We start from the raw sequence: 26,712 nt of genomic DNA, 5'->3' as shown, positions 1-26,712 counted from the left end.
GCAGGTCATAGTGGATGGCTTTGCTGCAATGGGATTCCCTAACTGTGGTGGGGCCATAGACTGAACCCATATCCCTATCTTTGCACCGGAGCACCAAGCCGGCAAGTACATAAACCGCAAGGGGTACTTTTCAATAGTGCTGCAAGTTCTGGTGGATCACAAGGGATGTTTCACCAACATCAACATGGGATGGCCGGGAAAGGTACATGACGCTCGCATCTTCAGGAACTCTGGTCTGTTTCAAAAGCTGCGGGAAGGGACTTTATTCCCAGACCAGAAAATAACTGTTGGGGATGTTGAAATGCCTATTGTTATCCTTGGGGACCCAGGCTACCCCTTAATGCCATGGCTCATGAAGCCATACACAAGCAGCCTGGACAATAGTCAGGAGCTGTTCAACTACAGGCTGAGCAAGTGCAGAATGGTGGTAGAATGTGCATTTGGACGTTTAAAGGTGTGCTGGCGCAGTTTACTGACTCGCTTAGACCTCAGCGAAACCAATATTCCCACTGTTATTACTGCTTGCTGTGCGCTCCACAATATCTGTGAGAGTAAGGGGGAGACGTTTATGGCGGGGTGGGAGGTTGAGGCAAATCGCCTGGCTGCTGGTTACACGCAGCCAGACACCAGGGCGGTTAGAAGAGCACAGGAGGGTGCGGTACGCATCAGAGAAGCTTTGAAAACCAGTTTCATGACTGGACAGGCTACGGTGTGAAAGTTCTATTTGTTTCTCCTTGATGAAACCCCCCGACCCTTGGTTCACTCTACTTCCCTGTAAGCTAACCACCCTCCCCTCCTCCCTTCGATCACCGCTTGCGGAGGCAATAAAGTCATTGTTGCTTCACATTCATGCATTCTTTATTCATTCATCACACAAATAGGGGGATGACTACCAAGCTTGCCCAGGAGGGGTGGTGGAGGACGGAAGGAAAATGCCACACAGCACTTTAAAAGTTTACAACTTTAAAATTTATTGAATGCCAGCCTTCTGTTTTTTGGGCAATCCTCTGTGGTGGAGTGGCTGGTTGGCCGGAGGCCCCCCCACCGCATTCTTAGGCATCTGGGTGAGGAGGCTATGAAACTTGGGGAGGAGGGTGGTTGGTTACACAGGGGCTGTAGTGGCAGTCTGTGCTCCAGCTGCCTTTGCTGCAGCTCAGCCATACACTGGAGCATACTGGTTTGGTCCTGCAGCAGCCTCAGCATTGAATCCTGCCTCCTCTCATCACGCTGCCGCCACATTTGAGCTTCAGCCCTGTCTTCAGCCCGCCACTTACTCTCTTCAGCCCGCCACTTACTCTCTTCAGCCCTCCACCTCTCCTCCCGGTCATTTTGTGCTTTCCTGCACTCTGACATTATTTGCCTCCACCCAGTCATCTGTGTTCTGTCAGTGTGGGAGGACAGCATGAGCTCAGAGAACATTTCATCGCGAGTGCGTTTTTTTTTCTTTCTAATCTTCACTAGCCTCTGGGAAGGAGAAGATCCTGTGATCATTGAAACACATGCAGTTGGTGGAGAAAAAAAAAGGGACAGCGGTATTTAAAAAGACATATTTTATAAAACAATGGCTACACTCTTTCAGGGTAAACCTTGCTGTTAACATTACATACATAGCACATGTGCTTTCGTTACAAGGTTGCATTTTGCCTCCCCCCACCGCGTGGCAAACAGCGGGGAACATTTCTGTTCAGCCACAGGCAAACAGCCCAGCAGGAACGGGCACCTCTGAGTGTCCCCTGAAGAAAAGCACCCTATTTCAACCGGGTGACCATGAATGATATCTCACTCTCCTGAGGATAACGCAGAGAGATAAAGAATGGATGTTGTTTAAACGCCAGCAAACATACACTGCAATGCTTTGTTGTACAATGATTCCCGAGTACGTGCTACTGGCCTGGAGTGGTAAAGTGTCCTACCATGGAGGAGGCAATAAGGCTGCCCTCCCCAGAAACCTTTTGCAAAGGCTTTGGGAGTACAGCCAGGAGAGCCGCGAATGCCAGGGCATGCTTGCATGGTCACCTCTGCTGATGAGCTCTGCATGGTCACCTGCAGCTTGCCATGCTGGTCAAACAGGAAATGAGATTCAAAAGTACGCGGTTCTTTTCCTGTCTACCTGGCCAGTGCATCTGAGTTGAGAGTGCTGTCCAGAGCGGTCACAATGGAGCACTCTGGGATAGCTCCCGGAGGCCAATACCATCGAATTGTGTCCACAGTACCCCAAATTCGACCCGGCAAGGCTGATTTAAGCGCTAATCCACTTGTCAGGGGTGGAGTAAGGAAATCAATTTTAAGAGCCCTTTAAGTCGAAAAAAAGGGCTTCATCGTGTGGACGGGTGCAGGTTTACATCGATTTAACGCTGCTAAATTTGACCTAAAGTTCTAGTGTAGACCAGGGCTAAATGGGTGATCAGAAAAGATTTTGCATGCGTTGATTTCCTGAACTGCAACACCTTCCCTAGTCTGGAACCTTTTCCTCCATCTTGCCATTCATCTGTAATTTCTCCTCTGCTTCTCACTGGGAACTTTTTTTCCCCATGATCTCTGTGAACATGGTTATTTGTGACATAATTTTCTCTCTCATGTTACATACTCTACTCCCTGAAGCATGAGCTTCTAAACTGGAATAGAAGCTAGAAGCTATTTAAGATTTGTATGGGCCAGAAATGGGGAAAAAAAGAAACAAAAGAAAACCCTAAACCCAGTTCTTTCCAGATTCACTATTAAATGTCCAACTGTGTGCTAATTACCACTTTACTTTTCTAACAGAATATGGAAAGGCATATGGTCAACTTTACAAACCCTACCTGTAGCATGAATGTTAACGGCATTTCTAGACTGTTGGCAGAAATTGCAGCAGAAGATGACTATCTGAGTGGGAATGAATGTCACAGGATCTGCAAAAGCAAAATAAAAGTAAGTCTTATGCTAATAATGCACTTGAATGTCTCTATTTAACTGATTATTTAATACTTAAGCCCTGATCTGCACTGAGAATTGCATTGGCGTAGAGAAGAATCCACTCAATACAGGTTGGGAATTTATTTATAAAGTTGCTGGGCATCTAAAGGAAATCCTTTTGCAGGTCATATTTCAGGCCCCAATTATGCAAAGACTTAAACTCTATGCACTATGAGTAGCGCCTTTTACCTGAATAGAACTATGTAATGTGCATAAAATTAGGCACATGTGGAAATCCTCAAATGTTTGGGGCCTAAGAGGGATTACAACTATTCAATTATACTAGTTTAGGACTATTCAATATATTTATTTACAGGCAGAAGGATTGGTTGTTTAATGACAAATTAAATGTATAAATAAAAGTATCAACTATCAACAAAAATCTTTTTCAGAAATATGTATTCATTCAATCTGCAGTTTTATACACATGGATTCCATATAGCAGAAATGTCTTCATACTCATTATTATTGGCATGAGGGTTTTAGTGAAATATTAGATCTTACATTTCAAAAACACCAAGCTCCACAAAAGACACAATATTCCATATTGTCTGAGATGCTATTATATGTGAAAGATAGAGGCAAAAACCTAGATCCTGCAAAGAGCTCAGTGCAGACAGATGGATTCTGTACCTGTGCAGAGTCCACTGTCTTTAATGGGACTTCATGTGGGCACACGGATTTGCACACATGGAGTTTACTGCAGGTTGTACATATCGAAGACACTATTTTGATATTTCTTAGCATATGAAAAATTTAAATGGCAAAAAATACAGCTTTTTCACTACTATTTATTATCTGTGTTATCAAAGCACCAAGAAGCTCTACTCATGGACCCAAACCCCACCATGCTAGGTTCTTTGGGGCAGGGACCATCTTTTTGTGCAACACTTAGACATGGATCAGGGCCCCATTGTGCTGGGGCTTCTAGGTGATACAATATAAATAATAATTTGGATATCTCAGAACAAACCCAAGGAAGCATTATCATTTCCCAACAACTCTTCAGAACATCACTTTTGAGTTGATACCAAACATAATAAAATTCAGACAGCTGTGGAGTTTTTCCATGATTTGGTGTGAAGCATTTGAACACAGGTCATAACAGGTTCACTAGTGCAGTGCCATGCCCACCTGAGTAGCATTCCTTTATAATGACAGCTTTCAGAGTAGCAGCTGTGTTAGTCTGTATTCGCAAAAAGAAAAGGAGTACTTGTGGCACCTTAGAGACTAACAAATTTATTTGAGCATAAGCTTTCATGAACTACAGCTCACTTCATCGGATGCTTATGCTCAAATAAATTTGTTAGTCTCTAAGGTGCCACAAGTACTCTTCTTATTCCGTTATAAGACGTGCACTAAATAGCCTCTAGGTGGCACATGGATTCTTTTGTTTGTCAGATGTCTTTTTGTTCCATTTAGCAAAATGAACTCATACAAGGGAGAGTTTCAAAGTTAGGAGAAAATCTCTCACACTGTGCACAAACTTTAAAGAACTTGGGACTTCCTCTATTTCCAGACGATGCAATGTCTATCAAGCTTATATTTACGGAAACATTATTTCCTTTGTGGCTAAGGATAAGGCAGGCCTGTTTCAAAGTTAAAGTAGTAAACAAAATAAATTAATAGAAACAATTACAAAACATTATCCTGCAAAATCAGTGGAAAAATGTAAACTTAAAAGAACCATGTGCCACTGCACCAAGAGCCAAGATCAGAAGGAGTGGTTCTAAGTGTCTGGGATGCTTTACAACTCACATTGTCTTAGGTTAACTATCTCCTGAAATACTTTGGGTTATAGTGCCATTTGTTTTAGATTAAGCATTTAATTCTACTTTGCACCAAGTTTTTGTGTTAATATAGGACACAATCTTGAAAGCTGTTCCATACAGATAAACCTTTTTTACTCAGAGACTGGGCCAGTTTTATATTTTATTCACCACCTCGGTGGTGGTTACTCCTTATATGCTCAGATACTGTGGTATAGATACCTGAAAACAGCACCTACAAATAGACTGGGGAACATGAAAAAATGTATCCAGATGGGAGAGATCCCACTGATTCCAGTGAAATTCCCTCTCTTTGTAATGTGGAAACCATGCTGGAAATGAAAGACTCCTTCTAACCAACAACTTAAAAAAAAAAAAAATTTAGAACAGGACCCATTGTGTGAAAGGGCCCAGGCAGAGAAAACCTCAGATGGGTGTGAGGAGCTGCTGTTGCCGTGTAACACTAGTCAGTACTATTTAGTGGATTATTTGGATTAGTTTAAGGATAATAACGTAGGTGAAAGCCTGTGCTGTTGTACAGGAGTAATTCATAAAGTTTAAAATAATAAAAGAGCACAGAGAACTTAAAAACTGGATGGTAACAGACCACGAATCCCAGTGAAGATTGAACCTGGTGATAAACTCAACAGAAAGAGATCTCAACCATGCTTGTAGTGGTTTCCATCATTTCACAGTGACTCAACAGTCGTCCAAGGCTTCAGGATGACATGCAGTGACAATCCTAGAACCTTATTGTATAGTAATACCCAGTTACCATATAGATTTATCTTATAGCCTTTATCTTTATTATGGCGCTGAACATTGGACGACTGGGATTGACTGAGAGACATTTGGTAGGTCAGGGGGCTAGGACTGTGGGACGTGAGAGAGCTGGTGCTGGAGAGAAAGGACCAGGGGCAGCGAGTTATATGTGCCTGTGGTGCTCATGCTTCAGGAATATTCAGGGCCCAGCTCTACCAATGTTTGTGGCCCATTCTCTCCTGCAGCCCTGCCTGCCGCCCCCGCGCACCTCCCACGGAGCATCTACCGGCCCTGCCTTCCACCCCCGGGTAATTTAAAAGGGCCTGGGGGCCCCCAGCCACCACTGCCAGCAGCGCAGCAGGGCTAAGGCAGCTTCCTACCCTCCCTTGCTCCATGCCACTCCTGGAAGCGGCCAGCATGTCCCTGCAGCCCCAGTGTGTGTGTGTGTGTGTCTCTGTGCGCTGCCCCGCCCTGAGCGCTGACTCCGCAGCTCCCATTGGCCGGGACCTGTGACCTATGTGAGCTGTGGGGGCGGTGCCTGCGGGCAGTGGCGCACAGAGACTCCCAACCCCCTCGCCTAGGAGCTGCTGCCAGAGTGGTGTGCAGGTTGCTTTTGGGAGCTGCCTGAGGTAAGCGCCGTACTCCTCACCCTCTCCTGCACCCCAACCCCATGCTCCAGCCCAGAGCCCACCCTCGCGCTCCTTCCTGTACCCAAACTCCTTCCTAGAGCCCGCACCCCCTCCTGGACCCCACCCCAGCACCCTCTCTCCACCCAAACTCCTTCCTAGAGCCCGCACCCCCTCCTGCACCCCTGCCCCAGCCCAGAGCCTGACCCTTCACCCCTCCCGCACCCAAACTCCCTCCCAGAGCCATGGGGGGTGGGTGTGTGTTGGAGTTGGGGGTTACTTGGACCTGTTCTGGGCACCACCCAAAATTATACAAACCTGCCGCCCCTGGAAAGGACGGGAGCCCTGGGACGGGGGGACGCTGCCAGGCTGATGCTGGGAATGGAAGACACCGGCCCTGGGGAAGATGGTGGGATTGAATGATGCTGAGGGGGCTGGTGATGGGACTGGGGGTAGGGATGTAAAATGTTAACCCGTTAACCATTAGTCTTACCGGTGAACCGCCTCAACCGGTCGCCCTCGGACCGGCCGGCCGGCCGCAGCCCCGGCCCCAGCTGTGCGGGCGGGATTGGCCCCAGCTCTGAATCGGTTAACCGTTTAAATGAAATATTTTTAATCGTTTAAACGGTTAACTGTGAAAACGGCGTTTACATCCCGAATTGGCGGACACTGAGAGGAAGGCGGGGGGCGCGGGGGATTGTGAGACGCCGGGGAGCTGATGCGGTGGGTGGGGGGGAGCGGGGAGGGCGGGGAGCCGCTGGGGACCGGTGCTGGGACTGGGGGCGCCGCTGAGGCGCGCGGGGCTGAGCGGTGAGGCGGGACACTGTGGGACGCGGCTGCCGCAGGGTGCGTGTGCGCGTGCGCGGCAGGCGGTGGAGGAGCCTCGGGTGGGGGTCGCGCCCGGCGCCGGCCTCTTCCCCGGCCGCTCTCTCAGCCCCGCCCCGCAGGTTCCGAGGCGCCTTTCCCCCCCCTCCCTTCGGGCAGCCGTAAAGCGCGGCGGGAAGGGGGCCGTGTCACGCGGCCGGAAGTCAGGCTGCGCTTTGCGGCCGGGCTGCCCCTGAGAAGCGGCTCCGGAGGCCCCGCTCTCTCTTTTGCTGCTGCTGTCTCTGGCGGAAGGTGAGTGTTCGGCAGCTCCGCGCTCCCTCCCCCCCCCCCCGCCGCCGGGCCGCGCGCCGCTCAGCGCCGTGTCTGTCTGTTGCAGGAGGAGCCATGCCGGCCAAGGGGCCCCTGCAGAGCGTCCAGGTCTTCGGGCGGAAGGTGAGTGAGTGAGCGGGCGGGCGGCAGCGCCCCCGGGACTAGGCTGCGCTCCCCGGCCCGGCAGCTGCGGCCCCCGCCTGGTGATCGTGGCGTCGTTTCCCCGGCTAGGCCGCGGGGGGGGGGGGCGCCGCGCGGGGGGGGGGGCGCGACGGGCCTGTGCGGCCCGGGAGCCGCAGGGGCCTCCACGTGTCTCGCCCGAGCCCAGCCACGCGGGGCGGAGCCTAGGGCTCCCGCATCCCGCCGCCGAGCTGCCCGGGATGGAGCCGTAGGCCGTCATCGCGATCGGAGCCAGGCCGCTGCGATAGGAGTGAGCAGCCGCACCCCTGTGGCGTGCGCCGGCACGTGTGTGTTCGTCCACACTCTCCCTGCCCCCCCACACGCTCTCTGACACCCACCCACCGCGCCCCCATCCCCATAGGTGTTAGAAGTTTCCATCACGTACAGGGTTTACCGTGTGGGTCAACGGCTCTCAGCGCCCCCACTGTGCAAATTGTTCCCGCACCCCTGTTCTCCCCGCCCCCTATCACGCACGGGTGTCACTGTAAAAAGCCGCCTCCACAGAGGAGATGGCAGAAGGTTAAGGTAAGGGCTTCTGCGTCTTTATGATCTGGGCGGCCTGGCTGCTGCTAGTAAATTATGTCATCACACTTCCCATGTGAAGATCAAATTTTATGTTTTCAGCAAGGCTGACTTGCCTATATTAAGTCCCCATCTGACCTAGTACATTTCAGTGGTTTGCAGCAGTGGCTTTGCTTTAAATGAAAAATACTTTTTGAAATTTTGAGTGTCATAATCTAGACTGAAAGCACTGTATGCTAGTCTTTAAAGCAGTGGGTGCACAGCTGGTATTGTAGGAATGCTATACTCACATATGCTTGCTCTTTTAGAAAACAGCAACTGCTGTTGCTCACTGTAAAAGAGGAAATGGTCTCATTAAAGTGAATGGAAGACCCCTGGAAATGATTGAGCCTAGAACCCTACAGTACAAAGTAAGTACTTTATTGGTTTTCTTTAGACTTTAGTATATTTTTATGCGTGTGTATTCGTTCTCTCTCTCTAAATAAATAAATAAAATTTGGAAGAGCAGAAGAGTTTCTTGTCATAAAGACATACACTAGATGATACATCTCATTTTTAGTGGTCATGTAGGCTGTTAGCTGTAGCTTGACTATTTGTAAGTTTGTATACAATTTTGGGAGTTGAGTACTCAGGTTAAATAATAAAAGCATAGAAGTGTATCCTCACTCAAGTCACTTTGCAAAATGGGACTTAAGCTTCTGTATCAGTTAGGTGCTTGTCTCAATTTTACTCTGAGGTATTTTCTCAATTCACAAAAAGAAAAGGAGTACTTGTGGCACCTTAGAGACGAACCAGTTATTCTCATTAGTGTTGATGGGAGCAAAGCATATATATTGATAGGAGTTAATCTTCCTTAGATCTAGCTTCATAAAGTTTACTATTATCTAGTTTGACTCCTCAGTTAACGTCAAAGCACTTTACAAAGTATCATTACTCCCATTTACAAATGGGGAAACTGAGGCACAGGAAGGCAAAGTGACTTGCCTAAGGTCACCCAGTTGGCCAGCAGCAGAGTTGTGACAAGAATCCAGGTCTCCTGGGCAGTGCTCCCCTCTTATCCACTAGCGACTAGGCCACATTACCTCAGTGGTTTTTATTTAATTACCTTAGTGTGTGCACTGTAAATGCAAGGCTCATAGCACCAAACATTTTATAAATCCATACTTAGAAACCTTGCTCAAAACACTGATTGCTTCCTCTTGATCATAAATATGTTCTCATAATATGTGTAATACCCATCCTTGTACTTATTCACTACACCAGTGCTGACTTGGACTCTAAATACATTCTATGGGTGGTGTACCTGAGATCACTTATCCACTGACATTTTAAAAGCTCCCGTACCCCAGTCTGGGTCTATGCTGGTTATGTACTGTGTATATATCTTATGAACCTTGTAACCGACACTTGTAATCCCTCATAATCCAAGCCTGACCCCAGATGTACAGTACCTTTCTTCTTAACTTGTTTAAATTTGATTTTAAAAATTAACTTTAATAAAATTTTTATATCTGTATTTCGTAGCTGCTTGAACCTGTTCTCCTCCTGGGCAAGGAACGCTTTGCTGGTGTTGACATCAGAGTCCGTGTCAAGGGTGGCGGCCATGTAGCGCAAATCTACGGTACGACTCCTGTACAAGGTCCTTAGTGTGGGCTGGAAGAGATTAAACTACTTTATTAATCTACTTTGAACTACTTATAAAATATTTATAATTTATTAATATCTTGGGGAATAAACACCGTCTACAGTTTAAAGCTTTGGCTATTACAAATGCCAGTTTAATGGGTGTATATTGAACTATATCTGCGTCACCTGCTCTCATTTACACACACGAATGATCTGTATGAAACTGGCATTAGCATTTTCCTCTTCCAGTGCAGTATAAGTGATTACATGTGGTTGGCCATAAATTAGATTTTGGGATGAGGTTAAACAGCATTTTCTAACCACACTGCAAAGTCAAGCAGTTACTTGTCTCAGATAAAATTGCTCAAATAAAAATCCTAGAATCAGAACTCAACTTGTAACTTATTCACGTTGGGCAAAATAGAACATAAATTGCTTTTTCAGAAGTGTTAACGTTGCGCGGCTGCTAGTTAAGGCCTGTATACATTCATTAAAATGATCTAGCTCAGAAGACGCACAGGAAGCGAGTAGACGTATTAACCCAAATCTTCGTCTGTTTTAGTTAACCATCCTGATGTTATTTTAAAGTCAATCTTTGATTAAAGGGGGTAGCTTGAGGTGGAAGGTGTAAGACACAAAATGGTTTGATGTGGTTTTATCATTACATTTATAACTATTTTTCATTTGTCAAATTCCTTTCTGCCAACCCCTCCCCAAACCCTTTGCTATGTTTTCTATGTAAACCTGAATTTACTGGATATTATTGTTAACTTGTCTCTTTCCTCAACAGCAATTCGTCAATCTATTTCCAAAGCATTGGTGGCTTATTATCAGAAGTGTAAGTTGGCTGTTTTGATTTTGTTTTGCTAGCCTTTTTGAAGTGTTTAGCTTCAGACATTAAGTGCTATACGTAGAACAGTAATAGATGGAAGTTATAGAATGTTAGTCACAAATATGATCTTTTTTCAGATGTTGATGAAGCTTCCAAGAAGGAAATCAAGGACATCTTAATCCAGTATGATAGGACCTTACTGGTTGCAGATCCTCGTCGCTGCGAGTCCAAGAAGTTTGGTGGACCTGGTGCCCGTGCACGCTACCAGAAGTCTTACCGTTAAAATTGTTCATCCTTGTATCTTGCAATAAATATGAGGAAAAGTTAATAAATGTTTCAAGTTTCTAAATCTAGTATTTGTTTATATTGGATAACTGTTTTTTTCAGGGTTGGGAGCTGGCCTAAAAAAACCCCAACAGGTTAAGTGCTGGTGCGTAGGAATAAAGAAAAGCACTTTGTTGCTGTCAGATACTCATTTTTTTTCTTTGTTTCAAACAATAAAGTCTCCATCCTGTGCTCCATGCATCCTTGACAAACCACTAACAAATCTAGCAGTAGAGCTTCTATAATTGTTAACCCAGGGAAATTAAAAGATATTCTCTCAACCCTCCCCAAAACCCTGACCAAATGCTACAAAGCTGTATTAGTGCTGTTTCGGAGCAAGAGGAGTATGTTTCCTTCTTTGTTGAAAAATCTACAGTGTATGCGTGTTTAAGTGCAGTAGCAAACTTCATAAAATAACCTTTGCTATGTGAATTTTTACATTTGTATTCAAGACTAGAAAACTGATTTTTTCCCCAAAAATCATGAAAGCTTTCATATGTTCATCATTCAAGCTAATAAATTCTTAAATATAATTTCTTATAATGCTTCAGAAATATTGAACATTGAAAGGGTTGCACAGTGCTCTGAAAATGAGAGAAAGGTCCTTACTCTGAGATGCTTTGATACTAATTTGGGCACATGTAATGCACCCTGTAACAGTTCAGACACACAGGGGTGCAGGTAAGAATGATAAACTGATATGTGATTTACAAAAAACCCGTGTTATCCGTTTGAAGGACAGACATGTTTGCCTCCCTAATCTACACATGGGGAGTAATTTGGAAGGTGATCTAGATCAGTGGTTTTCAACCAGGGGTAAGTGTACCCCTGTGGGTACTCAGAGGTCTTCCAGGGGGTACATCAACTCATCTAGATATTTGCCTAGTTTTACCACAGGCAACATAAAAAGCCCTTGCGAAGTCAGTACTAACTAAAATTTCATAAAATGATTTGTTTATACTGCTCTGTACACTATATCCTGAAATGTAAGTACAATATTTATATTCCAATTAATTTATTTTATAATTACATGGTAGACATGAGAAAGCAATTTTTCAGTAATAGCGTGCTGTGATACTTGTATTTTTGTCTGATTTTGTAAGCATGTAGCTTTAAGTGAGGTGAAACTTAGGGTTATGCAAGACCAATCAGACTCTTGAAAGGGGCACAGTAGTCTGGAAAGTTTAAGAGCCACTGTGGAGGTGTGGTGGAGGTGTGTGCAGTGCATGAGAGGAGGAAATAGTGGAGATGCTAGTGAGAATTTGCATCTATTTAAGGTTTTTGTGGATACGGACTAACACGGCTACCCCCTGATACTTGACTTCTATTTAAGTAGATATTGAGAGGATAAAGAGGGTGAGTGGATGATGAGAGGAAGCCTCATATGAAAATGAACTAGCTGCTCCCAACAAAAGGTTGGAGAGCTGGGACATCAGTCACAAGTGACCAGCAAAAATCATTCAAATTTGACAAACAGGTGGTTAAATACTGAGTAGAGGCCTGATGCATGGAAGCAGCTCTGGATCATGATGAGAATAACTGTTTTGTATCCCATTGTATGCTCAGCAGGAAACCATTTTGGACAGGAATGGAAAAGACGATAGGCTGACCAATAGAGAGTCTAGATTCTTGACCATATCACACTTTAAGCAAGATACTATTTTTCTCTCCTTTCCCCATTAGACAGCAGTGGTACTTTGGGGGCTCTTTTGAGGGGTATCTTCCAAAATTTCTTCTTTGTACTGTAGCCTCTGTGATTATTATTATTTTTTTTTTTTAGAAACATTGGACTTTTGCCCTTTCTTGTATTGAAGAGCGCTTGCAGGGGTTTTTTTAAACCTTAAAAATATATGCAGTCTGGTCTTCCTTACTGCTGCTGGAAGAGCTTGTGGGTGGCTGAGAATGAGGTAAAATACTTTAGGGGAAGGGAGTGAAATTCTTAATTAAAAAGAACAGGAGTATACAGATTAACACAGCTGCTACTCTGAAACCATTGTTAAGATTTCCTTTTTCATAAGCTTAGTCATTAATATTAAATAGTATTAGCATAAATTGAACAAAACTTCTAAACAGGATTGATAAGTCCCACTCTCACTTGCTTAGCTTTCAGTCTCTGTTGATAACATGACTAATTTTTCAGTCACATTTGTGTGTTCCAGAGTGGATTTCAAAAACGCCTGAATTTCAAATTAAATGCAATTGAAAAATCAAACTTATTCTTTCAGAAAGAAAGGAAGAGGAATGCAGGAAAGCAACAAGCCCATTTTTGTTTCCTTTTTGCAGATCTACTGTGAGCCACTTGCAACTTGTTTGCTAGACTTTTTTTGTTTTTGTCCTGCAGTAAATGAAGAATATGCCTAATTTCACTTTAGAAGTTTTATTCTGATTTATTATTGTTCTGACTGATCTCTTGTGGGATGTTCTCTGGCTTTTCTTTCCTCTGTCTCCTTTGACCTGCAAAACTTCTCATCACCCCATCTAGGGATGCAGTATTGGCTGGTTAGAACACTGGAGCTCATCCAGGTTTCTTCTTGTGATGAGGCTGTTGATGAATGATGAGCTATTCTAGCTCCTGGACCATAAAAACTCTGCCTCCTCCTTTCTAGGCCTGACTTTTTTTTTTTTTTTTTCTGAAGGCAGAGATGGGGAATGAAACTTGGATATATTATATGGCAGTGCAGAGCATACTGTCTCCATGGCATTTCTTCAAACCAAGAAGCCCTTAACCCTAATCAAAATGTTTTCTAAAGTGGATTTTGATCTCATGAAAATGTCCTGTTGATCTCTGCAATGATGTCACATCAAACTATTTGATTTTGTTAATAAGATGTAAAATGTAAATGTTACTTGATGTGTACTGGGAGCTGCTAGATGCCAGTTTTATTTTCTGAAATACTACAAGTAAATTGGTGTGAGCTAATTGCATGAGAGCATGGTGGAAATAGGATGTAGTAGTGAGAACTCGGTTTTCCTATTTACTCTATCCTGCCACTTACCTTCACTAGGGGGGTGAGCGGTGAAAAGGATTCTTCTACCATCGATAGTGGAGGTAGAAATGGCATAGGAGCAGCTTTACCAACTCAGCTCTGGCATTAGCCTGCCCCTCCTCAACTAGTCCTTATCAGCAACAAGATGTGTAAGACCAGAAAGGGGTCCCCCAGCAGCAGTGAGGCTGAATTGGAGATGGGCTGGTTCCAGCGTGTCCCTAACCCCATCCCAGAGCTCACTAGCTGCAGGAGCATTAAGCTTAGGAGGCAGAGTAGGGACTGGAAGCTGCTGTGAAAATGTGGATCCTGCCTAGTCTGTGCACCTGGCACTGGGACTTACCAACTGTGGGTGTGGTGCAAGCTCTGAAAAGTTCCATGTGCCACTGGCATCAACAACGTAGGGAGAGCCAAAATTGGGAGTAGCTGTACCAGTGTGGCTCTGGCCTGGTGTATCCTCACTGACCAGATTGCCCTCATATGCTGCATGGTCCTTACAGAAGCTGAAGATGCTCCTTACTGCTATGGTTTTGCAGTTATTGAGATAAATTATGCTTGACTGTGATACCCACATAGATTGTAAGTGGTTATTGAAAAGTTTATTATTAAATGAGGCTGTTAATTTTGTATATTTGAAGTCAACCAACAAACTTTTAAATACAGAATTTATATGTTAAATTAACTTTATCATTTCTAATTGTAGAAAGTCTAGATAGAGAACACCTATAAATTCTTTCAGTTTGTCTCCCTGCCAATGCAGGATGGTTACCTAAAGTGTACTCGTGGGCTCTTTTTTTCTTTTCCTCCTTGGTTTTTCAAAGGTCCCAAGCAGTGGGGCATCTACTTATTCCCTTATGCAGGCAAATGCATTTCATTCCTCCTATTCAAGTTAATTTCTCTCTCTCTCCCCCACACTTTCCCATTTCTTAATTTTAACCCCATGACTCTTGTACCACAGTGTACCTTGCTGAATAATTCCTTTCCCTCCTCGGATACTTGTTGGACTGTTACGACCTCACCTTATCTGTCATTCCTCTGTTTCCCTAGTGACTTTTGTTGCTCTTTGCTCAAATTTCTCTGTCTTTCTGGTATAGTCGCCAGATGTGAATGCAGTTTTACAGGTGCAGTTGTATTAGAATTGTAGAGAGGAGAATTATTGCTTTGCTGCTATATGCCTTGTCGTGTCTGTGTTTTGAAAGCCTAGCCTTCATAGGCCTTTTTGCAGCTATAGCACATTGCAAACTAATGTCTAACATGTTTTCCAGTATGATCTCCTATGTCTCTTTAGCATTATTGCTTTCCAGGTTTCTCAGTCCGAATAAATGTGTGTTCTGGAATATTTCTCTCACTTTGCATTATTTCAAGATTAATCTAATTTTGTTGTGTTCTTCCCGTATTTCTAATATTTCTAAGTTCTTTTATGTTATTCGCCCGTCTTCACTGCTTTTGCAAGGACAAAGAAATAATACAAAGGAAACTAGATACACTATACTGTAAAGTATGGTATTAACATGTCTTTTTCCAACACTAAATGTCAGACACATTAAACAGCGTCTAAACAACAGTAAGAATAACGTCATACATTGGTTATCAATCAGTTGTTGGTTACCCGGTGGATGTTCCATGAGACTTTCAGGACAGAGTCACTGGTGTGTACACAACACAAAATGAAGTTATGTCTAGGCCCTCTTCTTTTCCAAATGAGAGTGTTAGAACTCAGTAAGTGAAAGCTTCAAATTAGAGAAGTCTCCTCCATGTTTTCAGGGTTGTAGTGGTGGGGAAAAATATTCCTTGGGTAAGAGTGTACAGAATTAAAAGAATGCGAGAGCAAGGCTATGGTGGGGTCAAGGGATGATGAAAGAGAATCAATACCAAAACACCTAGCTCTCAAGTCATGGCAAAAAGGAATTGCCAACATAGGAACAGTGACGTGAGAAGAGGCAAATAGATATGAAAGTGGAGAGAGGCAGAGGAGTGAAAGACTGATACTGTCCATGATCCCCTCCCCCCACTTTCAACCTGAAAATAGGTATATTTTATAATATACAGTGGTATGTTTCATTACAGAGATACCTTATATTCATAAGAATTGGCCCATCTTTCAGCAAATACTTTTCTGAAGATACTGTGAAATTACCAAATCATGAAGGTATTGATATGCACCAAATACTTTGGTCATCTCACTTACACGTAGAGTAATTGTCAAGTAGCTGATTAAATTGTGTCTGTTTAGGATTGAACCTACTGTGATACTTTATATTTAAAAAGAGTAATAGAAATATTTCTATGTCTGTGAAGCTGTGCAAGTATGATGCATTTATATATAATTTAAAGTATGGGCTTGGGAATGGCAGAATCTGAGGTCAGATTATCTTTACATCTCTGCTTTTGTAAGAGATGAAGAAAGGAAAGATGAATATATTTACAAGACCAAAATAACGGATGTAGAGAACTAGATGGCTCGGGTATTGGTAATAGAATTTGGAGCCTGTCATCTCCGCATTGTTGGCTTGGGTCCATCTCAGACTGGTAATGATCAAAGGTCATTAATTGCCAACTATTAACTCCTTTTGGTGATCTGTGAAATTAATGGGAGGTCTTAGTCCACCTCTTAAGAGACAGGAGTCCATTCTTCATTCACACTAAATGGCTCCCTTCCTGGCAGTGAGCAGAGGTGTAAAGGCACAGATGATTCTTCCAGGTCAATGTTGGGAGCTTATGTTACTCAAAAATTATCCCTTTGATCAATCGTAATATACCACTGTTGTGCCCTAGAAAACATAATGTGAAGTTCTTGCCTGCAAAGTCAGAAATACCAAGGCAAGGTCTTCATTTGGCAGGGGATGAGGTGGGGGAAGGGTTTCACACTGGGGAAATATCTTCATTGATTCCTCTAGAAGATAAGAAGTAAATGGGATAAATGAAACAAAACTGACAGATAAGCAGAACGCTTAAAATGACTTTTTACTATACATTTTATAAAATACTAAAATGTGGGTGAATACAGCAAGGAGTTTGTTTTTCAAAAGTTATATTCATTGCTAAGAGTCATCTATAGAGTTTAGATTACTGCAATGCACTCTCTATGGGGCTACAGCTTCAATCAACCTGGAAAGAGAAGCAGGTGTAGAATGTGGCAGCACGTTTAGTAAGTGATACATCTTGCCAGCCATACATAACACCAGTACTCCAGCTCCTGCACTGGCTTCCTGTTTGTTTCTGTGTGGAGTTTAAGGTACTGAATTTGAACTATAAAGCTTTAAGCAGCTTGAGGCCTGACTTTTTGAAATACTGCCTCTCTCTCAGTCAGTGAAGGCACTCAAGCTGAAGGGATAAACAGCTGGTAGGACAACTTCCATTCAAGGCCCTTAACTTCTGAAGTCACTAAAATAGCCTTCCAGTATGAGATTAGAGACATGCTGCATGTTGTTACTTTTGGGGAGGGGACATGTAATGGGGCCTGCATTGGTGGGCTCAGTACAGCATTGGTTGGGGTGGAAATCTGATAGGAGAATAACCAATCTGTTTGTTTTGAGGAAGCTGTTGGCTTTATCTTTTAAACATGTCAAAGGCACAAAGAGACCACCCTATTTTGTGCGTAAACAATGAGTTAAAGGTAGTTTCGAGTAGTACACCTGCCCCAGGGTCCTAGTGCCAATTCTTATGGTTTTACTATAACTTTTTCTTTATTTTTAAATCTGTCCCGTGTGTGAAAGAGCCACAAGGGGAAACGGGCTAATCATGGTATTGTCAAAAGCACAACGTAATTTTTTTAAAGGAAAATATGTTTCTCTAATCTCTGTCTATTGGTGTACTTAAATGCACTATTACTGTACAATACATACCATTCAGTTACAACAATCTTTTGTGTGTTGCTTGTAATCAATAAAAAACAAAACTCCAAATAGCAAATTGTTTTTTTAGGTCCCTATAAGTATACTTTTTAAACAATTTCTCAGTAAATATCTTATTTTCTTGATGTATATGAACAGAAATCATCAGTATTCTTTATTATTATGTACACACCATAAACATAGATGATGCTTTACATAAAAATAAAAGGTAATTGGTGAAATCCTGTCCCCACTGAAGTCAATGGCAAAACTCCTATTGATTTCATTGGGACAAGATTTCACCCCTTGTCTTTTACACTGAGGAATTTTCAATCAGTAAGAATGGTATGCCAGTGAATACTACACACAGTTTGACCCTGGGTTAAATTAAGACATAATGACAAACACTAAATGGGCTATGGAAAGGCTAGGAGGAAGGGAAGGTACATTACTAATCCAAGCAACCACCCGATCATAGTAATGTACATGTTTTGATATACAGATTTATTTATTTTTTAAATCTGCAGTTCATTTGAAGGGAAGGTTAGGTAGTTCTAGGGGTAGGCTAGATGAGGTAGTGTCTTTCCTTTGTTTACATTAGATTTTGATGAAGCATATAGTTTTCCCTTTCAGTTATCTGTGAGATTTTTAAAACACATTTTATTTAAAAAAACAAAACAAAAACAAATTACCAACTGCTGTGCAGTTTTCTTTTGTGACACTATCAGAATGTTAGAAGGAAAAAACTTATTTGCTTCCATTAGGTAGTTAAAATCCAGGTAATTTCTTTAATGGAAATTAATTTCTCATTTAAAATGTATGTTGAATTTTTTAATATATTTGTCAAACTACTTAATGGTATGTTTTACACGAACATTATTGTAAGTTTGAACTTAAAAGTTTTTTTTCATTTTAATAAATAGAAGGTAGAAAGGGAAGCAATTTTAATTAGCACAAGTTTCAAAACACACAAACTTGAAATGACAACTGTTTGAAAAAATCTTTCAAAGCATCATGACATGGCAAAATTTCTTTCCATGTCACTATCCATGAATGTTATAAAGGGTTGATTCAGTCCAAAAGTGGAATAAGCCTTGCAGGTCTAGTGTAAGTGTAACTAATACAGGCTCTGGTAAGGAGTTACCATGCATTACTAATGAGAGAAGCACAGCCAAAAAGGTGTATGCAACATTTCCAGAGCTCCAGAAGCTGGATGTGGTGGGAAGCTTGATATTTCTTTTTTTTCTCCTGTCCCCTATTTTTTATTTCCCCCCCCCACCCCACCTTATTTAAATTTCTCTGCTATCTAAATTTATAAAAGATTTAAACACCCCAGAGATACATACTTCTAAGATGCCATAATACTCCAGGCCACCAATTTGGATACATTTCATACTGAGAAGCTACACTGAAATGAATATTGTGGGAAAACTCAATTTAATGATACCTTGGAGTGTATTCTTGGTTCATTCTCTGCTGTTCTCTTTGCAAGGTAAGAACTTTTATGCTCAATTTTTACACTAAAAACGTTTTAGAAAGAATTCTCTTAACAATTTAGTAATACGGTTACTTATTTTTCTTTCACTGTAAAGCAAATAGTTCTTATCCTATGGCCTAATTAAACAAACAAACAAACAAACCAGTAATACAGACTTAATATCTTTACATCACACACTTTTACTGCTTTTGAAACTAAAAATGACTTTTTTTTTTTTTTAAATTCAGACTACCTGAATAAAATGCTTGAATTTTATACAGCATGATTAGTAAAGAACAGAATTATTTTTCTTGGCTTTCTTGCTTCTCATTATTGTCAAATGTGTTATCAGATTGATGTAGGCTTAATTGTTATGAACAGGAAATGGGTTTGCTCAAGATTTGGACTGCACCTGCAGTGTGTCTGAACATTTTTTATAATTCTAGAGTAAATATTTGGCAAACTGATTATAGAAACTCCCAGCTGCTGTCATCACACATGCTAATAATAGATACCATAGACAGCTTAGAAAAATGATTTCTGAGGATAACAGAAGTTTTTCAAGCATTGTGACTTTCACATAGCTTGAAAGTAAAAATATTCTTAAAATGAAAGTAAATCTGCATGAAATCTAGAGAGATTTAAACATATTGGACTAAAGGTTTAGAAGTATTATGTTCAGAAAAGCATTACAGGGAGCTTCATTGAATCCTGATCCTGAGAGGTTCTTAGCACCCTGAGCTTTAGTCTGATAAGCATTAGTCTGATCCTGCAAGGTGCTGAGCATTCACGACTTCCACTGTCGATGATGGGAGTCAAGGGTGCTTAGCACTTTGCAGGATCAGGCCCATTGGGAATTGTGGGTTCTCAGCACTTCTCACAATCAATTTCTGAAGACGAAAAACATCAATCACTCAGAAGAAAAGTGTTTCTATCTTTGCTGGCAGGGAGTAACTTTGCTGGCAGGGAGATAGGCTGCATAAATGCTTTCTGGAAAACTTACTGTAATTTGTCCTCTTCTAAAGAACAAAACTCACTCTTGTTTCTTAAAACCAAAGTCAGGTCAACATTTGTCTGCATGCAAAATGCGCAGAAGGAAATAGAGAAAAAAATGGTTTAATTCCATTACTTTTTATCCAACAGAATCCTATTGCGAGTTTTCTCTTTTGAGAAGAACACCAAGGTGAGTGTGCGTTCCTCATTTGCAGGGTTTTAAAAAGCAAATATTGGTGAAATCAATAAGGCTTGTCTGATAGGATGGAAGTATAGGAAATACAATATAGCCCAATGCGGAACACCTCTAACTTTTAGTAACTTAGACATAAAGTATTTCTTCTGTTTAATAACTCTTCCCAAAGAGCTGGTGATTAAACATGCAAATCGTTTTTTGAAAAACAAGTGCACCTCTTTAGCAATCACAAAAAGATGGTGTTCCTCAGGGGCTCAAGTAAGTTCACAGGATGAGTATCTTATGTGACTATTCTCATATCTGATAAAATGTACATTAATTAAATACCAGTAGATCATTTTAGTTTCAGGATAAAAATAATAGAATTCTAGTGACACACAGAAAGGAATTTCCCACAAATAAAACATGTTATACAATAAATATTGTCTCAATGATAATTCATTTTCTCAGTCTGAAAAAAGCACTTGCAAGGCAAGTTATATGTAATAATTCAAACCAAACCAAAACTAGGGTATCCTCCTGATCCCATTGAAGTCAATGGAAACTTTGCCATTCAGTAGAAGCAGGATTAGGGCTCAGCTCTGTACATCTAATGACTTGTAGTACATCTAGTGATCACACACTATATTGTACAAAATCTGGCCTATTAAATAAAACAAAGTGCATTTTGTAGATTGAGGCCATTATTTCTGAAATTAATTTAATTATTGCCTATTGTAATTTAGTTACCGCTGGAAGGTAACCTTACACTTTTAACACCACGACCACTGCACATACAAATAGCACTGGTGCACCTCAACAACACGTGTACTATTCAGGCACCTAATGAAAGAGCTACACTATTTTGTGTCCCATATTATAAGCCCAATTTGCTTATCTCCCTTCCCCCATAAATACCAGGTACCCTCTTGAACAAGTAGCCTGTGTTTAAGAGCAGAGGTCTAAGCACTCTTGAATTTTGTAAAATGAGACTATGAAAAGAAAAAAGTCACTTTTTTAAATGTTAACCCAAGAAAGACCTCTTTGATAATGTGCTGGAAATCAGAGAGAAACACCTCTCCCTAGGGAACCACTTATTCAGGTTGCTCAGGGACCTTTGATTATACAAGATCCTTTTTGTTTTCTTCCAGAAACCAGTTTAATGCAACTCGACAGAAAAGAGATCTCTTAGCAGCTGAGGTAGGTTATACCACAGAAAGAAAGAGGGTCAAAAATCCCCCTCCTTTCTGCAATGGGGCTTTGCTGTTGTCACAATGAGGTCTTTGTAAAGGAGAATGGAAATGGTAATAACAAGACAGGGATGAGGAGGAGAAGCTTTTCCATACCTGCTTTCGTCAAACTTAAATCCACAGCCTCATTCATTCTTTGCAAAATGCTTCATGAATTGCCCAGCCTAACACACCAGGGGTCGGGGGAGGAAGGGTCTTTGTTAAATCTTTTGTGAGAGCAAACAGAAACTTGGGAGTGGCTGTTTGGTGAAAAGCACAATAATGAAACCATAGCCGAACAATTTTGCAAATAGTGTTGTTATTGCGACAACGCTCCTGAGCTGTGCAGCAGGTTCCCAGGGCAGAGCCTGTGCCTCCGAAGACCATTCTCCAGTTCCATTGCTGTTAAGATAACTCAGGGAGGTAGGAGGTCAGGGAGCAGACCTAACAATTATTCCATCTGGGATGAGTTTAAGGTTAGTTTTAAAGTCTCTCACTCTTCTATGCACTAGGATTTTGTTGTGCGTCAGTGAGAGACACAAACCCCTACAAATTACCACCATTTGCCAGTCCTGGAGGAAGCAACTTGTTCACGGGCAGAAGGGCACCCTCCCCTTCCCCCCGGAGTGTGGAGGTTAGAATCTGGGATGCTAGGAAACCACATAAAGTGCTGAGTGCCTGCTTGGGACAGATGGCTTGTCTTGTGCTAGTATCTCAGTGAGCTATACTCCTTGTCCTTCTTCTGATATCTCTGTTGCTGTGTTCCACCCCAGGGATCGCTGTGATGGAGAAAGTAATTCCTTACATGTGGTTTACAATTTTACCGAGTGTTTACAAAGTGCTTTGGGATTCTCTTGAATCAAAAGCTCTGTGTACATGCAAGATCATTTTATGTATTAAAGTAATTGTCCTATCCTAATTGTCCTGCAAAATCCCTAGAATTGAATTAGTCAGACCGTTTATGAAGTATTAACACTCTGGTTTTGCTTTTTTGTTTCTCGGATAGACTGGAACAGATTCTGCTGGGCCTCACCTTCATGGGGACCTTACTCAGGGTCAAAGTCCATCAGAAGGTCAGTACCATGTTAGTAATTCACTACCTGTTTGAAAGGATTTCAGTAAAATGCCATCTACCCATCAACTATGCCTTGTTACCAGAGATTGTATAACTTTTGATAGTATTTACCTCCCATGCAAAACCCAGTGCTATCTAATTTTGTTATGGAAACTTGTACTTCTGACTTGCTAAATCACAGAAAATGGTTATTAAAAACAACCAGTTTCTAATGTACCTGTTAATGTGGCACCCAAGCACCTAATGAAACAAATCCTTCATTGCTTTACAGTTATTTCCACTCCCAGTTTTCTTGTGTGTCACTTTTGGGCCTTGTCAGGTTGAGTAGGTATGCTGAGCGGGATTGATAATAGCAGTTGTCCATGGAAGACCAACCTAAAGCCTCTTTTAGAAGATTCTAAGTGTCAACCAAACTCTTCAGTTTGTTCAGAGTGAATTGAGGGGTTTCACAGATGATCCATTCCCATCACTGTTATCTAGCATCCAGCATGCAAAAATGATCAAATGGACTGAACACTGACACTTTCTTAAGACAAGATGGAGTTTTTGGTTTCTTTCATATCAATGAATACAAATCATTGTGCATCTAGTGTTGTTAGTTTTAAAAGCATTTCCTTGCAAGTCAAATGGGGGAATGAGATAGTATTCTCTGCCTGGTCTATATTTTCAAATGGTATTTGTATTCATAAGTATTTGAAAAATAACTTTAATATGGAAAAAATACAAAGATAAAGTCTATGTGCTGCCTTAAAAAGGACATTTTACAATTAAGATTAAAATTGAGGGGCAAGGCTGACTACTTTGTATGGTTTTACTTCAATGGTTCAATTCAGTTCCCGTTTTGGTCATTAGGAGCTTTACCATGGATTCTCTGAGGCTGGGTATATGATGTTTTTTAGCCCTGTTTGTGTTGCTTTTTGCAGTAGCAAAAAACTTAAGTAAAGATGTTCCCCAGCTGCAAAATCCAGAGGAGGATTTTTAACCCTGCCAGCTTCAAAGATATTTGGATCCAGGGTTTTAGTTTGGCTCATTATACGGAAAGCAGCTACCTGCAAAATTCTGATTTCCTCTCGCCCCCCCTCCCACCCTGCGCCATCTTCCAAATTTGGGACACTCACATGTGGCGTTTTGTTTTCGATGCATCTCTCTTAATAAGACCAATGGGAAAAGTATCAGGTCTAGGTTTTTTGAACGGTTGCATATTATACACTTACTTTCATTAAAAAGTTTATCATTTTAGAAAATTGCTAAATTAACTGGAATAGAAAACAACTAATTCTCATGCAATTTTAAGTTCATGACAAATTTCAACTGTTCAAACAGAAATAATAATTTTAACTGATCTTTTTTAGCATAAGGGGATGGTTGGTAGTGGTTGTTTTTGGCTATGTAAAATTTTATATTCATAGGGATTTATAGCCTCAATATACCTTTCACTCGAACCTTTATAAATAAGGAGGAGCTAAGCAGATGTACAGTTTGTGCTGAACTCAGTCAATGAGTATAATATGCCCCTTGTATATTTCTATTGCAAGACTACTGGGATTTTGTTTCTTTATGTGGGAACTTGATCTTTTAGTTACTCGGAGGAGGCTGACCTTTGCTCTCTTGTTAGTTTACAAATCTTCAAACTATCTTCTTACCAAACAATAAAAATATGAAATGAAATAAACATTGAAACTAAGAATGCTGTTGGTTAACTTTTTAGGTAATAACTGGTTCTATTTTAGTTAATAGAAAGATTTCATCCAAATTATTCAGCATGTTGATAAAATTCAGTGCATACTAGAAGGCTGCTATGTTTTCTTTCAGGCTTTTGTCCTCAAGAATGCCTTAATGGAGCAGTTTGTACAGAGGCGGGTGTATGTGACTGTCAGATGTTTCAGGCTCATGGTGAAAGGTGCCAAATTGGTAAGTTTCAGGAATCGGCAACGGAATTGAGTTTCAGATTAGAGTGAGATTTAGGGATGAATTTGTTCAAATAATACCTGTTCAGAGCACTTTTGCAATTGCCTTATAATCAAGCTGTAATTCTAAAAGGAGGCTGGCTCAAATGCTATATTTCAGAGTGAGATATGGGAGTACAGAAGAGGATCAGATGTTCCTGAATTTTATTAATACCTGTAATAGTATCCCAGTGCATCATAATGTACCATATCTGCTTTTACTTACTTAAATGTGTCACCAAAAGTATCATTGCACTTCCACTTACAATGCCCTATTGCCCATTTTGAAGACAGGATGTTCAGATATTTTAATGGGAAAAGTTTTGGCAGGTTCAATCTATTGGTAGTAGAATTGGGGTAGAAGTTGTTAGTCCCTATCTTGATTCCTCAGACTCTGTAGAATATATGCAACAGCAGCCATGGAGGGACTTTCTAAGGTCAGGACTAGAACCTCAGCTGGTGTCAACCAATGTAGCTCCATTGAATTCAGTGGAGCTGCACTGACTTTCGTCAGCTGAGACTGTAGGCCAAAGCAGCTGTTGAAACTGAACCAAAGTCTTAGCCTTGGTTCACCCTGAGCCCATACACCAAACACTGACCTAAACCTAATATGATATGATCATCCTCTCCTTTGTAGAGTTTGTGGATAATGGATTTTTTTTGGTTCACTGGCAATTTCAACAAGTTGAGAACAAAACTCATTTTGTGTTAAACAAAATGTTTTATTTGAAATAAAACGTTTCAATTTCAACCATTTTCAGATCTATTTAAATTTTAAAACCAAAATTAAAGAAAATTTCAAAACAAAATGTTTCAAAATGAAAAAATCATACTGTTTAGTTTAAAAATATCAAAATAAAAAGTTTTGATTCCCCCTGCCCCCCAACAAATTGGTGACATCAACATGAATTCATGAAATGATTGATTGAATCTGCCTTTTTACATTAAAAAAAAGTTTGGGTCCAAAATTTTTGCCCAGCTCTACTCATTGGTCCATTCCTAGTTATAATTTAAAGGTGAAATCCAGGCTCCATTGACATCAATGGCAACATTTCCATTGGCTTTGTTGGTCCACAGTTCCCCCCTAAGAGTTTTAAAACTTGTCTTAATCTCATTTCTTGAATGATAAATAAAACTAGCTTCTGTGCTGATGTATGCTTATCTACTATGCATGTAATATCTTACTTTTGTACATGTCCCTGACACTTGTGTACTTTTTTTGTTATTTTGCTTTTTATAAGCTCATCTTATTTATTCTCCCCAGTACCTAATGATGGTAAGGATCGAGATGGAATTTGCAAATCATGGGGGCAGTATCACTTTGAAACATTTGATGGCATCTACTATTATTTTCCGGGAAATTGTTCCTACATTTTTGCAAAAGATTGTAGTGCTCCGGAACCTCAGTACACTGTATGGGTAAGTGTGTGAATATGGATTTTGAAATGAAATGCAAAATATTGATATAACATAGAACTTGTGTTATAGCATAACAAAAAGAACAGAGACAGTAAATGGATCAAAAGGTAGTTTATTTCCTTTTTAGATTTATAGAATGTGCTGATCAAAAATTCTGTAAGTACACATGCAATAACAAATCTCTGAAACATAAAGTAAACTGTATTATAAAATGATCTCTTTAGGCAAACATGGAGAAATTTACTCCTGACTTCAAAACAGTTTACTGTCTCTTTCATTAGCCCCAGATTGAATCATTTAATGTTAGTGATCAGTGCTCTAATGTCAAACGTTGAATAGCATCATTTGTTACATACAAATGAGGTTAAGACTGGTATTATTCCAAAGATAGTAACTCTGATAACTGTGATAAAGAAATTGTTTCCACGACACATTAGTAAAACTGCAAGTAGTAGTTATAGAGACAAATGTGAATTGAGGAGGTTTTGTGAAATATAGAGATTCCACTTACGTTAAATGTGGTTTGACCAGGACAGGTGGACTGGACTAGTTTTAGGCATAGATGACCACATAAGATTTCATATCAAAGAGGCTGCCAGATATCCCTGGTGTAAAGATTTGAAAAGAGGTTAGGAGAAATTGATTAGGAGAGGAGATGTTCACTGAGCTAAACTTTTATGCTAGAGAATATGTTAGGGTTTTTTGGGTCTGCATATTTACCTTGGGCAGGACTACATGAAAAAACTTGTGTTGGTACAGTAATGTCAGTTAGAGGGGTGATTATTATTTTTTGATGGCATTTCTGTGCTGGCAAAAGCATTTTGTTGCTGGTATAAGTTGTTGACACTGTC

At 41.1% G+C, this 26,712-nt stretch overlaps 2 protein-coding genes and 1 long non-coding RNA gene across 4 annotated transcripts in view; 2 read left to right on the top strand and 1 right to left on the bottom strand.

Annotated features, from left to right (window-relative positions):
- Window positions 1–984: 984 nt before the first annotated feature.
- LOC140905070 (uncharacterized) lies at window positions 985–7,082 on the bottom strand. The gene is made up of 3 exons (XR_012156733.1): window positions 6,606–7,082; window positions 2,802–2,891; window positions 985–1,481 (listed from the first exon to the last, which is right to left on the bottom strand). It is a non-coding gene; the product is annotated as an uncharacterized lncRNA (long non-coding RNA).
- Window positions 7,083–7,138: 56 nt separating this feature from the next.
- On the top strand, window positions 7,139–10,755 carry RPS16 (ribosomal protein S16). Of its 2 annotated transcripts, XM_073327671.1 has the most exons (6): window positions 7,139–7,228; window positions 7,314–7,369; window positions 8,257–8,358; window positions 9,473–9,569; window positions 10,365–10,412; window positions 10,544–10,755. In XM_073327671.1, exons 2-6 carry the CDS (start codon window positions 7,322–7,324, stop codon window positions 10,687–10,689), a joined length of 441 nt encoding a protein of 146 aa, XP_073183772.1. In that variant the 5' UTR covers window positions 7,139–7,228; window positions 7,314–7,321; the 3' UTR covers window positions 10,690–10,755. The 2 variants fall into 2 exon arrangements, with proteins under 2 accessions (XP_073183772.1, XP_073183771.1); XM_073327670.1 differs by lacking the exon at window positions 7,139–7,228 and having other exon boundaries at window positions 7,247–7,369.
- Window positions 10,756–18,960: 8,205 nt separating this feature from the next.
- Window positions 18,961–26,712, top strand: part of OTOGL (otogelin like) — a 129,184-nt gene continuing 121,432 nt past the window's right edge. Inside the window, exons 1-6 of the mRNA XM_073338544.1 lie at window positions 18,961–19,039; window positions 20,168–20,207; window positions 21,344–21,392; window positions 22,428–22,494; window positions 24,309–24,407; window positions 25,707–25,861. Of these exons, the coding sequence (XP_073194645.1) occupies window positions 18,961–19,039; window positions 20,168–20,207; window positions 21,344–21,392; window positions 22,428–22,494; window positions 24,309–24,407; window positions 25,707–25,861 (489 nt within the window). The remainder of the gene's footprint in view (window positions 19,040–20,167; window positions 20,208–21,343; window positions 21,393–22,427; window positions 22,495–24,308; window positions 24,408–25,706; window positions 25,862–26,712) is intronic.

The sequence above is a fragment of the Lepidochelys kempii genome, chromosome 1, assembly GCF_965140265.1.
Source record: "Lepidochelys kempii isolate rLepKem1 chromosome 1, rLepKem1.hap2, whole genome shotgun sequence".
Lineage (NCBI taxonomy): Eukaryota > Metazoa > Chordata > Testudines > Cheloniidae > Lepidochelys > Lepidochelys kempii.
This window is presented reverse-complemented; position numbering and strand designations above follow the sequence as displayed.

Bases quoted from the DNA above. Each gene is read 5' to 3' on its own strand.
- RPS16 (XM_073327671.1), top strand. From the start codon at position 7,322: ATGCCGGCCAAGGGGCCCCTGCAGAGCGTCCAGGTCTTCGGGCGGAAG. The intron at 8,359-9,472 runs GTAAGTACTTTA...TGTATTTCGTAG, and splicing joins CTAGAACCCTACAGTACAAA to CTGCTTGAACCTGTTCTCCT. The intron at 10,413-10,543 runs GTAAGTTGGCTG...ATCTTTTTTCAG, and splicing joins GGTGGCTTATTATCAGAAGT to ATGTTGATGAAGCTTCCAAG.